Source organism: Podarcis bocagei (genome assembly GCF_964188305.1).
Source record: "Podarcis bocagei genome assembly, chromosome: 9".
Classification (NCBI taxonomy): domain Eukaryota; kingdom Metazoa; phylum Chordata; class Lepidosauria; order Squamata; family Lacertidae; genus Podarcis; species Podarcis bocagei.
In genome coordinates this window covers 32428344-32440628 of record NC_138134.1, presented here as the reverse complement: position 1 = coordinate 32440628, position 12285 = coordinate 32428344, and the positions used below count along the sequence as shown (strand labels likewise).

At 38.4% G+C, this 12285-nt stretch overlaps 1 protein-coding gene across 4 annotated transcripts; it reads left to right on the top strand.

The window, feature by feature from the left end:
• Nucleotides 1-30: 30 nt before the first annotated feature.
• Nucleotides 31-10568, top strand: CEP44 (centrosomal protein 44). 4 transcript variants are annotated; one of them, XM_081209240.1, is made up of 11 exons: nucleotides 31-95; nucleotides 885-1028; nucleotides 1792-1939; nucleotides 2491-2637; nucleotides 3223-3375; nucleotides 5021-5167; nucleotides 5927-6139; nucleotides 7101-7176; nucleotides 9265-9389; nucleotides 9606-9643; nucleotides 10366-10568. In XM_081209240.1, the coding sequence occupies exons 2-11, from the start codon at nucleotides 940-942 to the stop codon at nucleotides 10412-10414; spliced, it is 1185 nt and encodes a 394-aa protein (XP_081065366.1). In that variant the 5' UTR covers nucleotides 31-95; nucleotides 885-939; the 3' UTR covers nucleotides 10415-10568. The 4 variants fall into 4 exon arrangements, with proteins under 4 accessions (XP_081065366.1, XP_081065369.1, XP_081065368.1 ...); XM_081209243.1 differs by having other exon boundaries at nucleotides 885-1038; XM_081209242.1 differs by lacking the exon at nucleotides 31-95 and adding an exon at nucleotides 131-321.
• Nucleotides 10569-12285: the final 1717 nt, after the last annotated feature.

The following is a 12285-nucleotide window of genomic DNA, read 5'->3' as shown; positions in this document are numbered from 1 at the left end:
ACAGGGGGAGGGAAGGAAGAAAGAAAGGGCGGGGGCGACGCGAGGAGGTGGGCGGGGCTCTGACCATCCTTCAGGCCAAAGGTGGGCCGGGGCCGGTAAGATGACTCTCCAGCCTTATGCACGCGTAACCGAAATAACCGCCTATACTTCTCCCCTATACCTGTGCTTCTCTTTCCCTCTTCCTTTTTCTTGTCCCGAGTCTGTTTTTGACCATGAGGAACCTGTCATACTTGTTCGTTATAAGGCGCCGTTGACATTACTGTTTATTAATGGCAATAGCGATGTGTCAGCTGCTGAAATAAGCCTTGCCGGGTTCAGTAGGTGCTTGCTAAACAGCAAGTAAATTAATTGTGTGCAGGATTGCAGTCTGTGTAAAAAAGAGAGAGAGAGAGAGAAAGAGGGGGAATTGCAGTCTGATCCTACAACTGATTTTTGTGGAAATAAGCTCAGTGGGAAGCAGACTCCTGACCATGTCTGCTCGGAAGTAGTCCTATAGAATTCAACGAGGCTTACTTCCAGGTAAGGGGGGGTTGGATTGGAAGCAGAATAAGTGGGCACAGGGCTGTAACCTTCCCAGTGCAATCCTATCTTATGCTCCAGAAGCTAGTCCTACTGGGTTTAATGGGCGTACAGTTGGAGCCTGGGTTTCCAGAGTGAAAGTGTGGTATTTGCAAAACAATTCTTCTTTGTTTTGTTTTCGCGACCCTAAAAATGCCACTTAAGATGTAATGTGTGCTTCCCATGTGCAAGGTTGAAAGAGGATAGCTGTTTTCATACAACAAAGCTTGAGTCCAATTTTGCTTTGAGCTAGTTCTATAAGGTAAGAGTATAATATGACTAACCAAAACATTTGAATTCTAAAATGCAACTATTCTGTGTTCTAGTCTGTACTGAGCACTTCCTATGATCTGAACGAAATAAGAATTGTAACGTGATAGCATGGCCACAGGAGATTTAAAAGGAAACTTGCGTAAAATAGAGCAAGGACTTCGACTTTTAAATTATCCCAGAGATGTTGATTATGCTGGGTAAGTGCAAGTATATCTTTATTTTTTATAATATTCATTGGTTCTATCAAACATGATTTGCTGGGAAAGGGATCTACAGTTCTCATATCAGAATCATGTTATTTTAATGTTACTTCTGCTTGGACTGTGGGCCAGTTAAAAAAAATATACAGTATAATAAACTGACTTGTTAAAGAAGAGACAAGAATTTTACTTGTACTGTATTCCTGTTTGGATAATAGATGAACACTGGTAGGCAGCTAAAACCAACTATCTGCAGCATATTAATCCATATAGTCTGATGTTGGATGGGGAAAGGGTCATTCCAGGCATTCTTTTAATTGTGCATTCATGATGCTTTGGGCTCATAATTGTATCAGGGGATTGTATCATAACTGCAGAAAATCTAATAAAGCTGAATGATGTGTGGATGCTGCAGTTTAAATTCACCACAAATGCAGAATAGACATGCAGAAAACTGTGGTCTGAAGGGACCGTTTTATATATGTTATCCTGACTCCCCTTCCTGTGTCTTTAAATGGAAAGCAAAGATGCTTATAAAGTAGAAACTTTCTTACAAACTGTTGGTTGCAGTTAACAAGAAAAAGGACTTGAGATATGCTTGGAAATTTGAAAGCACCCAAAATGTGAGTACATTGTAAAATAGTTACAACTCTGATTTTAATATAGTGTTTCTAGAGGAACAGAAATAGAACCGCTGCAGTTCCACTGGTGCAGTGGAATACAATATTCCCTTACTGTCTAGCTTTTCTCTCTATTACAGGTTGGCAAAGGGGGATGCATCTGCATTTTTGCCCATCATCAGCTATTGCTTCACATCCTTCTCAACGTATATTGCAGAACTTCTAGTGGAATCGGATGTGAAACTCATAGCAAAGAATGACTTGCGTTTTATTGATGCCATTTATAAGGTATTTATATAGTTCAAGTGTCCTTTGTGACACTACCACTTGTTGAGAATAACGGAAAAGTAAAAGTTTGTTTTAAACTTTACTTTCACCACATGTCTCAAAGCCCCTTACAAAAATAAAAAAGGAAAATCTACTTTAAAACTTAAGTTAAAACATCCAAGAGTAGAACATTAAAGCAACATTCATGGTGTAAAGGTCTTCTGAAAAAGTTGTGTTGCATTATGGAGGCTACAAACAGGTTTAAATTGTTATAGCACTCACATGATTGTACGATCTCAGCATGTATTATGTTGTGACATTTTATAGGCAGTGTTTTAGCACTTCCTGGGTTTTCATGCACTGGTTGTAACCCACAGTTAACCCGTATCTGAAGAAGTGTGCATGCACACGAAAGCTCATACCAATAACAAACTTAGTTGGTCTCTAAGGTGCTACTGGAAGGAATATTTTTATTATTTTGTTTCGACTACAGCAGACCAACACAGCTACCTACCTGTAACCACAGTTATAGTGACTGTGAAAGCAATTTCTTTTTTCTCTGTTCCTTGCAGGTTCTCCGAGATCAATTTCAGTATAAGCCAGTCCTATCAAAACAGCAGTTCCTCCAATATGGCTTTGCAGAGAGAAAAATACAGATTGTTTGTGACATTATTAATTCAGTCTATAAAAGGCATAAAGAATTAAGTAATATGCATAAGGTATTGATCAGGTTATTAATTTAGTTCATACTTCTGAGAAATAAAAATGTTAATATCTTTTAAGGTCTAAGTAAAATAACCAGCACATTTTTGTTATTAGTTTCTTGGATGTGTGAAAACTTTGTGTTTGCTCCATTTATCAGTTTATTATTTTAATTAACAAAAATTATGAATGGCTCTCAGGGTGTCTTACTGAACTGGCTCTGGTTTGGGTGTGGACCCCACTCCCCTTTTCTGTTGTCTATGGGTATTGGGGAAATCAGATAATTCTCATTTCCCCTCTAATTTTTCTTCTTCTTCCTGCACATCAGTGTATAGACAGTTAAAATGACATAGTGCCATACTTTGACTTAATTTCAATTATAACTTCTTGCAAAGTTGTGTAATATTATGTTTGGATTTGATTGCTCTTCAAAATCACTCTTGAGAAGATACAGTGTATGTGTTTATATCTTTCCCTTAGAGCTCATATACTTGCATATTTACGTCAACAAAATGTTTTGTTAGAACATACTACATATTATAAAAGCAGGAAAATATATGCATCATTAACTATTTGGATGGGACTTCTGTGTTTTTTTATAGGTCAAATCCCAAACAAGAAAGAGAACCCATCCAGTTAGACCTCAGCTACAAGCAAACAGTCCTAGTGTGCCCGATTCTGCAACATTCTGTGCTACAAATCTTTTTCCTACTCTTCCGGATTCTGCAACAATCTCTACTATGGATTTTCAGCAGGCAAGAGCACTCAAAATTATTTTAGAAGAAGAATTAAAATACAAAAAACTGAAAGACTGTAGATATGTTTCCAGCAACAATAGCTTTTTTACTGAGCAAGTTGTCTGAAAAATGCTCACCAGAAACTGAACTGTGTTCAGATATCTGGCTGATTCTTTGTGCCACTGCCTTCTAGGCTTGTCATCCTGGCACTGTAAGATTACCTTTCAGGTAATTGGAATATGGAATATGGAGTGATGAATACTTTTTTTTAAAATGGTGTTTATTGAGAATTTTAAAATTACAAAAAAAACAAAGAAAGAAAGAGGAGAAAAAACAAGAAAAAAACAAATAATTAAACAATACAAATCGATAAAAGTCAAAAGCAAAAAGCAAAAACAAAACACATAGCACATCAAAATCAGAAAGCAAAAATAAACCGCAAAGATTTAAAAACAGATCCAATATTCCCAAATCCTTAACTGTCATTACCTTATTTCATTGACCTCCTCACACCTCCCTTTTTTGTATTCTAGTTGTTGATTGTCACAGTAAATCCTTTCCATTTTTCATAATATTCTGTCATTGAATTGCCTTAATCTATTTTAACCTTATCTTACCATAAAAACCCTGAAACTTAAAACTTAAATCTTATTTATACCAATTTCTCATAACCATAACATATTCTTACATAGTTCTTTTTAACATTTCTGCTAAAGCCAAATAATTTCGTTATGAATCCTGACCCTCTGCTCCTGAAGCAGTTTGACTGGGGAGGATTCCCCAGTAATTTGGTGTGTCTGTAGGAACATACTTTTAAAAAAGAAATTTATGAAACAAAATTCAAACAACATAAAGAAATATCATTGCAGCAGGTTGAAAGCAGCATAAACTTGGATATTATCACTGAACTTGTTTCAAAACATTACAAAAAAACCCAATCTTTCCATAAACCTCTTAGGCTGGTTTATATGTAGTCTTTTATCATAAGTTAGCATAATCATAGCTACTATGGACCACAGCTTTTCAATCCATTCAGATATTTTTAGCTGTTATAATCTTAGCAGCAGTAATAAAGTTGAACATTATTTCTTGATCATTTTCTAGAATAAACTCTTTTAGATAACCAAGCCGAAATTCTTTAGGTTCCAAGGGTATACTAACATATCACAGATATTAGTCTGAATGGATTTCCAGAATATTTCTGTTTGAGAACAATTCCAGAAAATGTGTATGTGATCTGTTTTGTTTAATCCACATTTACAACATTTATCAGACCCTATTTGTATATTAATAAGGCATCAAATACCATTGATAGAGGGTTACTAAAACTGTCCTCTTTAAAACAGTTCATAGAAGTTATATTAGAAACTCAGTTCCTGGTTCTCACAACTTATTAAAAATAGGGCTAATGCTGAACCAATATGAGGATGGGGCCTTTAGAAATTCCTTGTCTATACAATACAGGGAGTGGTTTTTTTTATTTTGTTCTTATCTTTTCAAAATCACTTCTAAGTTTTTGTATTTTATGCCTCAAGTATTTTATCCCGCACATACGTGTGTTTTATAGCCAGGTTCAATTAGAAAGTGTTCTGCTGTTGACCTATATGGCCTTTATTAATACTCTCTGCATCCCTTTGTGTGTGGGGTCTTTTACATGACAAAGAATCCCCAAATAGAACATCATAAAAGTATGTTGAGTGCAAGACTCCCTCAAGACATAATCAATGAAGCACTGGAGGAAGAAGAGGAGCAGGAGGAGCAGGAAGAAGTTGCCTGTATTGCTGATGATCCAGTCAGTATACGTGAACAGGTAGGACCATTTAAATTTTCTTTACTCACCTGCCTGTTGAAATAATCATAATTTTCCAGCTAATATATCTTGTGCATTGTTATGGGATGGATTCAGCTAAAGAGGTGTGCTAGTGGGAGCCAGCAAGAGTCCCGCTAGCACATCAGGGCTTTCTTCCCCCTTTGCACCCCCAAATCTGCTCTGGTGGGGGGTTGAAAGAACCCCTAGAACAGTGGGCGGGGGAGAGAAGAGGAAAGATTGTTCCAATGGTACAGGAAATAGTAATAAATTTGACACATGATTAAATAGCAAAAGCAGCTAGTGGGAAAACAATCTACATAATGCAGCCAGTAGCCCCCTTGAGGCATTCATCATAACAGCAGGGCCCAAAGTGTGGCTGCACCAACCCTTTAAGAACGTAAATGCCTATGAATAAAGCCAAAAGCCTGTCTAGTCTTAGCACTCCAGTCTGACAGTGCCCAGAAAGATACCTGTGGTAAGCTTGCAAGCACAACCTGGGAGCAAAAGCACTCCCGTCACCTGTGATTCCTGTCAAGTGGTATCAGAGGCATAAAGCCTCTTGCAGTGGAGGTGGAGAATAAGACTATCCATGGCCACTAGCCATGATGGTTATCTTCCATTCATTTCTTTAACCCTCAATCCTTTTTAAAGCAGTTCAGGTTGGCCGTCACTGCCTCCTGTCGGGGAGAATTAAGGCACAAAGGGGGCTAATGAGTAAAGATTATCTAAAACTTTGGATGAATAAAATATTATTTACAGGTCTTGGAGGAAACTACTAATGAAATGCAAGAATTAAAGAGCCAACTTGATGAACTGCAGGAGAAGCTTAATAAACTGGACTGGGTAGAAGAAAAGTTGCAGGCGTTAGAAGATAAACTACAGGGAAAGGTTGTTATAGATGAAAAGGAGTGGAATAATTTACTGAGCCGGGTGTTACTACTTGAAACACAACTGTTACTGCAGTCCAAAAAGGTATGTTTTTACCACCTACAGCTATATTGATGTATTTGCCCCTTTGAGCTCCTAAATAATGATAATGTTTTGTTGTAGCTTACCAGCTGTGTATCCTTTGGGTTACTTCTAGTAAAGCTGTTGCTCAACTGTGGCCTTTTTTTCTTATGAGCCAACTTAACTTATTTTACTGCATTTATTTATTTATTCTTACCTCCAGCACCTTGAATTTTATTATGTTGAATGTCAATTATATAGGGTATAGATTTCCAATTGTGAGATATAATTAGAGAATAACTGTTGGTTACTTTAGCAAGAAATAAACTGTGCTTCATTCAATGTACACTGTGTGTATAGAAGCATATAAAATTGTAGAGTTGGAAGGGAGCACATGGATCATCTATTCCAACCCCCTGCAGTGCAGGAATATTTTGCCTAATATGGGGCTCGAACCCATGATGCTCAGATGAAGAGTCTCATGCTCTACCAATTGAGCTAGTTCCACTGACGCAATGGGACATCTGTTTCCTCTCTCATCTCCCTCCTGAATGGTCCCCAGTCCTTTAGAGCTGATTTTGAGGCTGCAAGGGAGTGCTGGAAGGGACAGGAGAGGGAGAGAGAGCTCTGTTGGTAGACATGAAAGGCCGTTGCATCATCATAATTTCAGCATTGGATTCAGCCCAATGTGATGTGCAAGAAACATTGGTGGCTTAGTTTAGACCATAGTTTGCAAAATTTGGATGATTGTGATTGGAGGAAACAGGATAGAACTGGCATACATGAACCCATGGTATCTTCCTGATTAAAAGGTAGTGTCTGAAAAGGGATGTTGTCTCTATGCTGCTGATACTGTTGTTTTAGGGAATGTATTATAACCCATTCACTGAAAGGTACTAAGGGAGATCATTAACCAGATCTAGGAAATGCTAGCTATTTTGCTGAAGAGCACTGTTATAAAGGGGGAAATGTCTTATAATTTCAGGCTGATTTATCTGCAGATTTTAATAACATGAGCGAAGAAAATACCTCTAGCAGAAATATGACTCCAGTTTCTCCTGGTGAGTATTTGATGTAGCGTTCTCCAGTCCACTTTTAAAACTACGCAGTGATATTGTCAGTTTAAATGCGTTGTTGCAAACTGAAATACAGTCTATTTAAATTTCATTTTCTGTTGAATAGGGGTTGGAAACCTCTGGCCTGCTAGTCAAATTAAGACCACCAGTTTGGCCCATGCAGCCCTTTTTTGGCCAACCACACTCACATGTCACCTGCCGTCTGGAACAAATCCTGATTGTTCCATTGCAGCAGGGCTTGCATTCTACGCTATTTAAATTTGGGCCCAATTCCAAAACCTAACCCAACTGGAAGATTCCAAATGGAACCAATCCCAGTGGGGCTAACCGTATTTTTCGTCCTATACGGCGCACCGGCCCATAGGACGCACCTCGGTTTTTTTGGGGGGCGGGGAAATGAATTTAAAAAATTTATTTATTCCCCCCCCCCCACCGTGGCTACCACCCCAAGGCTTGCGGACACTCGCCCGAAGCACGGGGAGCCCTCTGGAGGGCTCTCCGTGCTTCGGGCGACAGGCTGCCGCCCCAAGCCTCGCGCGCTCGGCGGGACCTCCTGCCGGGCGCTCAAGGCTTGCGGACACTCGCCGGGGCTTCAGGCTGCTGCCTGCAAGCCTTGTGAGCCCGCGGGAACTCCCGCCGGGCTTGCAAGGCTTGCGGGTAGCTTCCTGAAGCCTGGAGAGCGAGAGGGGTCGGTGCGCACCGATGCCTCTTGCTCTCCAGGCTTCAGCGAAAGCCTGCATTCACCCCATAGGACGCACACACATTTCCCATTCATTTTTGGAGGGGAAAAAGTGCATCCTATGGGGCGAAAAATACGGTATATTCTGCACCAAATTTAAATAACACCAAATGCAAGCCCTGGTGCTTTTTGGTGGACATAGAGCCACCTAATGTCCTATGATATCAGGTGATTGACAGGTAGGCAGATCTTCCCACTGTCAAAAGTAGCCCTCAGAGAGATGCCCAGTTTGGAATCCAGACCAAAGTGGATAGTCACTTTTGGGAATGTTGCTTTGTCCTCTCTTTGTACATGTACAACATTGGGCCCCCAACTAAGAAACTAAATTCTGCTTGAAGTTAGGCAGGCTCCATCCCTCAGGACCTTTAAATGAGCCTTCAAGGCCTATCTTTTTACTGATCCTTTTAAATGGCTAGTTTTGGGTTGTGATTGTTTTATGTTTTGTTTTGTATGGTCATGTTCATGCTAGTTTTATTAATATCTTGTAGTGTTTTGAAATGTACATTTTTAGACTTGTCTTAAAATTGTATTATAGTTTATTTGTATGTTTCTGTTTCTGTAAACTGTTTTGGAAAACATCTTCTTTTGAAAAATTATAGACCATAATTGCAAGAGACACATTTAAAACTTCACCATGCCTTAGAACTGCAAAACAGACAGAAAATTTTCCACATCCGTTCTCATTTTATCTAAAATATATATTAACTATATGGTTGGTTTGCTGTATGAATACTTGTCAATCAACTCATTGTCGTCTCTGTAAGTTGGAACTGATTTATTGTATGATAAAGTACAGCTGCTCTCTGTTGGCTCTGAGATCTGCCAACAGGATATTTTATACAATGTGATGTTTTCTCACTGCAGAGAGGTTTTGGTTGGCCTATAAAAACACTTTAGGGTAATGCCAAGATCCTACTGACATGAACAGTGTGGCATTTAAGAAGGGCCTGGAAGAACCCTAATGCTATTTGTGTTGCTTGTAGACTTGTTGTTAAACTTTTGGTCGTCCGTCCCCCCCCCCCCCCCCGGATAAGCATTAGCTCTCGGGAAATAGTTTATTCTCAAGTAATGACCTTTTTGAGTAATGGCATCTGCAACAGCTTACATTGCTAGGAATCATGGCATACCTGGTTAATCGTCGCAGGTAGTTTCTATGTTATAATTGCAATATATGGTTGTGAAATAACGTGAGAGAAAGACCTTGGAGCTTTGCAAATTCATCTCCCTCAATTTCCTTTGTCAATACCTTCTGTAAATCAAACTGTGTGATGGCTGACCTGATGTGAGAGAGCAAAAAGGCAAAGGTGATGTTTAAAATGAATATTTCTTTACAGATAGGGAGAAGGCGGAGCTGCCAGAGACTCTTCATCAGTCGTCTGGGTACAGTTCACAGTTATCTGCAGACCCATCTCCCAAAGCCACGGCCGTTAATAATCATGGTCTGTCAGAGGTTTCAAAGGTACTTTAAAAACCAGCAAATGCTAGCTGTTTAGCTTTGGAAGAGCTTGTAGATGTTGGTTGATTTTTATTATTATTTGGGGGGTGGGTAACAGCAAACTTTTTCAAAGCACTTTTGATAAAATTAAGTGCTTGTATAAAGTTACTCTGTTCATGCCTTTAAACTTAGAAAAATGCGGACTTCAAAGAATTAATTTAGCCTGTTTTGAAATTGCAGGAGACAACAGTACAAAGAATGGAGAGAATAAGCAAAATGTAAGTAATGGGGGGGGAGACAAATTTATTTCTCAGCAGGGAATTGTTTTGGCTTAAAACATATCTAGAAAGTACATGTGTTTTCCAAACCTCAAAGGCCTTTGCATCAGGTGTGGCATTTCCTTAAGGCTGTACTGGATAATAAATCGAGCTACAGTTCCATGTTTGTGGGATGAGTCACTATTTTTGTTTCTGAAATACAACGTTAAGTGAATTTACTGGTGGCTGCTAGAGATTAGAGTGCTAAATATGTTTATTAGTGATTAGATTTCCCCCCCGGTAATGTTTTATTGAAGGAGTTTCTTTTTAAAAAAAACAAAATGAAAACCATGATCATTTTCGCACCCAAGAGCATTGTACTTTGATGTAGTAATGCCTGATTGTGAAACTTTACATTATCATTGTTTGTTTGTTTTTTCTTTCAGTATAATTCTATTTCAACAGGTTTCATTTTTAACACCCACCCCAACTTGTATTGTTCTAAAATAATTTCCTACAAAGAAATAAGATGTGCAAAATTTCTAGTTAAATTGGAAAATTAAGACTATGTGTTTGATATTTTGGAATATGTGTTTTCTATAATCCATATTTCCATATTGTCTTTTAGTCTGATTCTTCTTTAATATAGTTGGGAAAATGCAATTGGTGCTTATTCAATGTTACCATTCTGCAAGTAGACAATTTTGTTTGGCATATCTAACCTCTTTGTATAATATCTTCAGGATTGAAGAAACTTCAGAGTTGTTGAAGACCTCAAGAAACACCTCTTGAGAGCATTCTGTCCTACACAGCCAGATATCTGCAAGCAATTATGTATGCCTTTAAATTTTTAGAGCTATCTGAATCTCTTTGTGATATTTTGTAACTCAAATTATTTAAAGCTATTTATTTTTATGAAAATAAATATTTTGTAATACCTTTGTCATTGATGCAATTTTCACCTAACTGCGCTTAATAACTTTCTGCACAAAAAACCCTCTGTGCATGTGACAGAGTTGTTCCAGTACTTGCACTCTGTTTTCGTATTGACATTTGCTAGCACTGGCCTAAGTAATATGTTTTTGAAAGGGCAGCTAAAGGACCATGGTTTACATCCTGTTGGAAATGCTCCAGCTGGGACTTTCATATTGCACCCAAGAGAACTGCATGCCTTCCATCTGTGAAGCTGTAGAAGCCTTAACGAAAACTCCAAGTACACCATATTGTAAATGTGTACTTTCTAAAGCCTTTTTGAAAAAATATACATTTTCATGCTTGGTCAGAAAACACAAACACATTGTAGCATCCATTAAGACTAACAAAGTGAAGGCCATTTGGATCTGAAACACTAAAATATGTAAGTAGGTCTACAGGCTTGGACTGGGAAATGTGTTGAGCGTTTTGAGTGCTGCATTACCTGACACATTTTAAGACTTGGCACAGCTGGAGGCCATCCAGTCAGTATACAGAGATACAGAACAGTTTTATGATTTTGAAGCCATATAAAATGTCTCTTTGAAGAGGAAAGTTCATGTAAAGCAGACATAAATATGATGTACTTGGGTGAAAAGTAGATGGTGGGGGACAGGAAGGAACTTGAGATATTTGGATCTCAGAATTGCCACATACTTTTCTGTCCTGCACAGGGACCTATTTAATCAGAAAGTATTAACCTTAATTCCACCACTTCCTATGATAAGATCTCACAGTGATATCGCAACAGCATTCGACATCACAGGTTTTTAATGGGGTGGCTAGCGGATGATGAGAAAACAGTTCTCTTTTTGTTGTAAAGCATGGCTAATTTCATAAGCTTTCTTGTCTTTTCCCAAAGCATATGTGAGCTACACCAAATTAGCTGGGGTAGGAATTTAAAAAGCAGATTTGAATTAAATTTAAATGAAAATGTCTCAACTGGTGTAGCAGATTTCCATTCCATAAACTTTTAAAAAATCCTAATATAAAAATTACTAAGCTATGGTAGGGAGGTAATCTTTCTACCTCCAGTTATTCATTCTCTATTAGGCCAATATTGCCCCAGCACCTTGCATTTTTAAGGTTTTAGATGTTTCAATGTTTTTCATGAGGAAGATGTCAATAACTAAAGCTGGATTGTCTTCAGTACCTTTTCTATCTGTACTACACACCTTTTCCATTTGCCACCTTTGCCTGTTGTGTGGGATTAGAACTGTGCACAACATGAAGTGGCATGAAGACAGTTACATCTTTTAACATTTCACTTCTTTAAAAAATATGAATACTTGGTTTGCCTGGGCCTATATGTGAGTTTGGTATGAACTATCTTTGCAAAGCATAAGCCCAAATGATTCTCTTATTTAGTTAAAGGGAAGCTGCTTTGGGTACTAGGAATTTGGACTGGAGAAAGAGTGGAACATTGCTTGGAGGAGAAAAAGGTAGGGGATGTTTACTGGAAATTAACTAGCCAATTGCTCCAATTTTAGCTAAATCATTTCCCCTATAGCCTTCCCAAGAAAGTAGCTAAGTGGGCTGTCACCCCACCATTAGGGAAGTGTTGCTTAACACTATCTGTCCAAAGATGTCTTTGCTCTGGATTTCTGTCTTACATACACACACTGCTACGCAGTTCAAAATGTGTGTTTTCAAGGGCAGACATTTGTGGGTAATCTGGAGCAGAAAGGTTG

Coding starts and splice junctions, on each gene's coding strand:
- CEP44 (XM_081209240.1), top strand. CDS start 940: ATGGCCACAGGAGATTTAAAAGGAAACTTGCGTAAAATAGAGCAAGGA. Junction 1,940..2,490: donor TTATTGATGCCATTTATAAG/GTATTTATATAG, acceptor TGTTCCTTGCAG/GTTCTCCGAGATCAATTTCA. Junction 2,638..3,222: donor AATTAAGTAATATGCATAAG/GTATTGATCAGG, acceptor GTTTTTTTATAG/GTCAAATCCCAAACAAGAAA.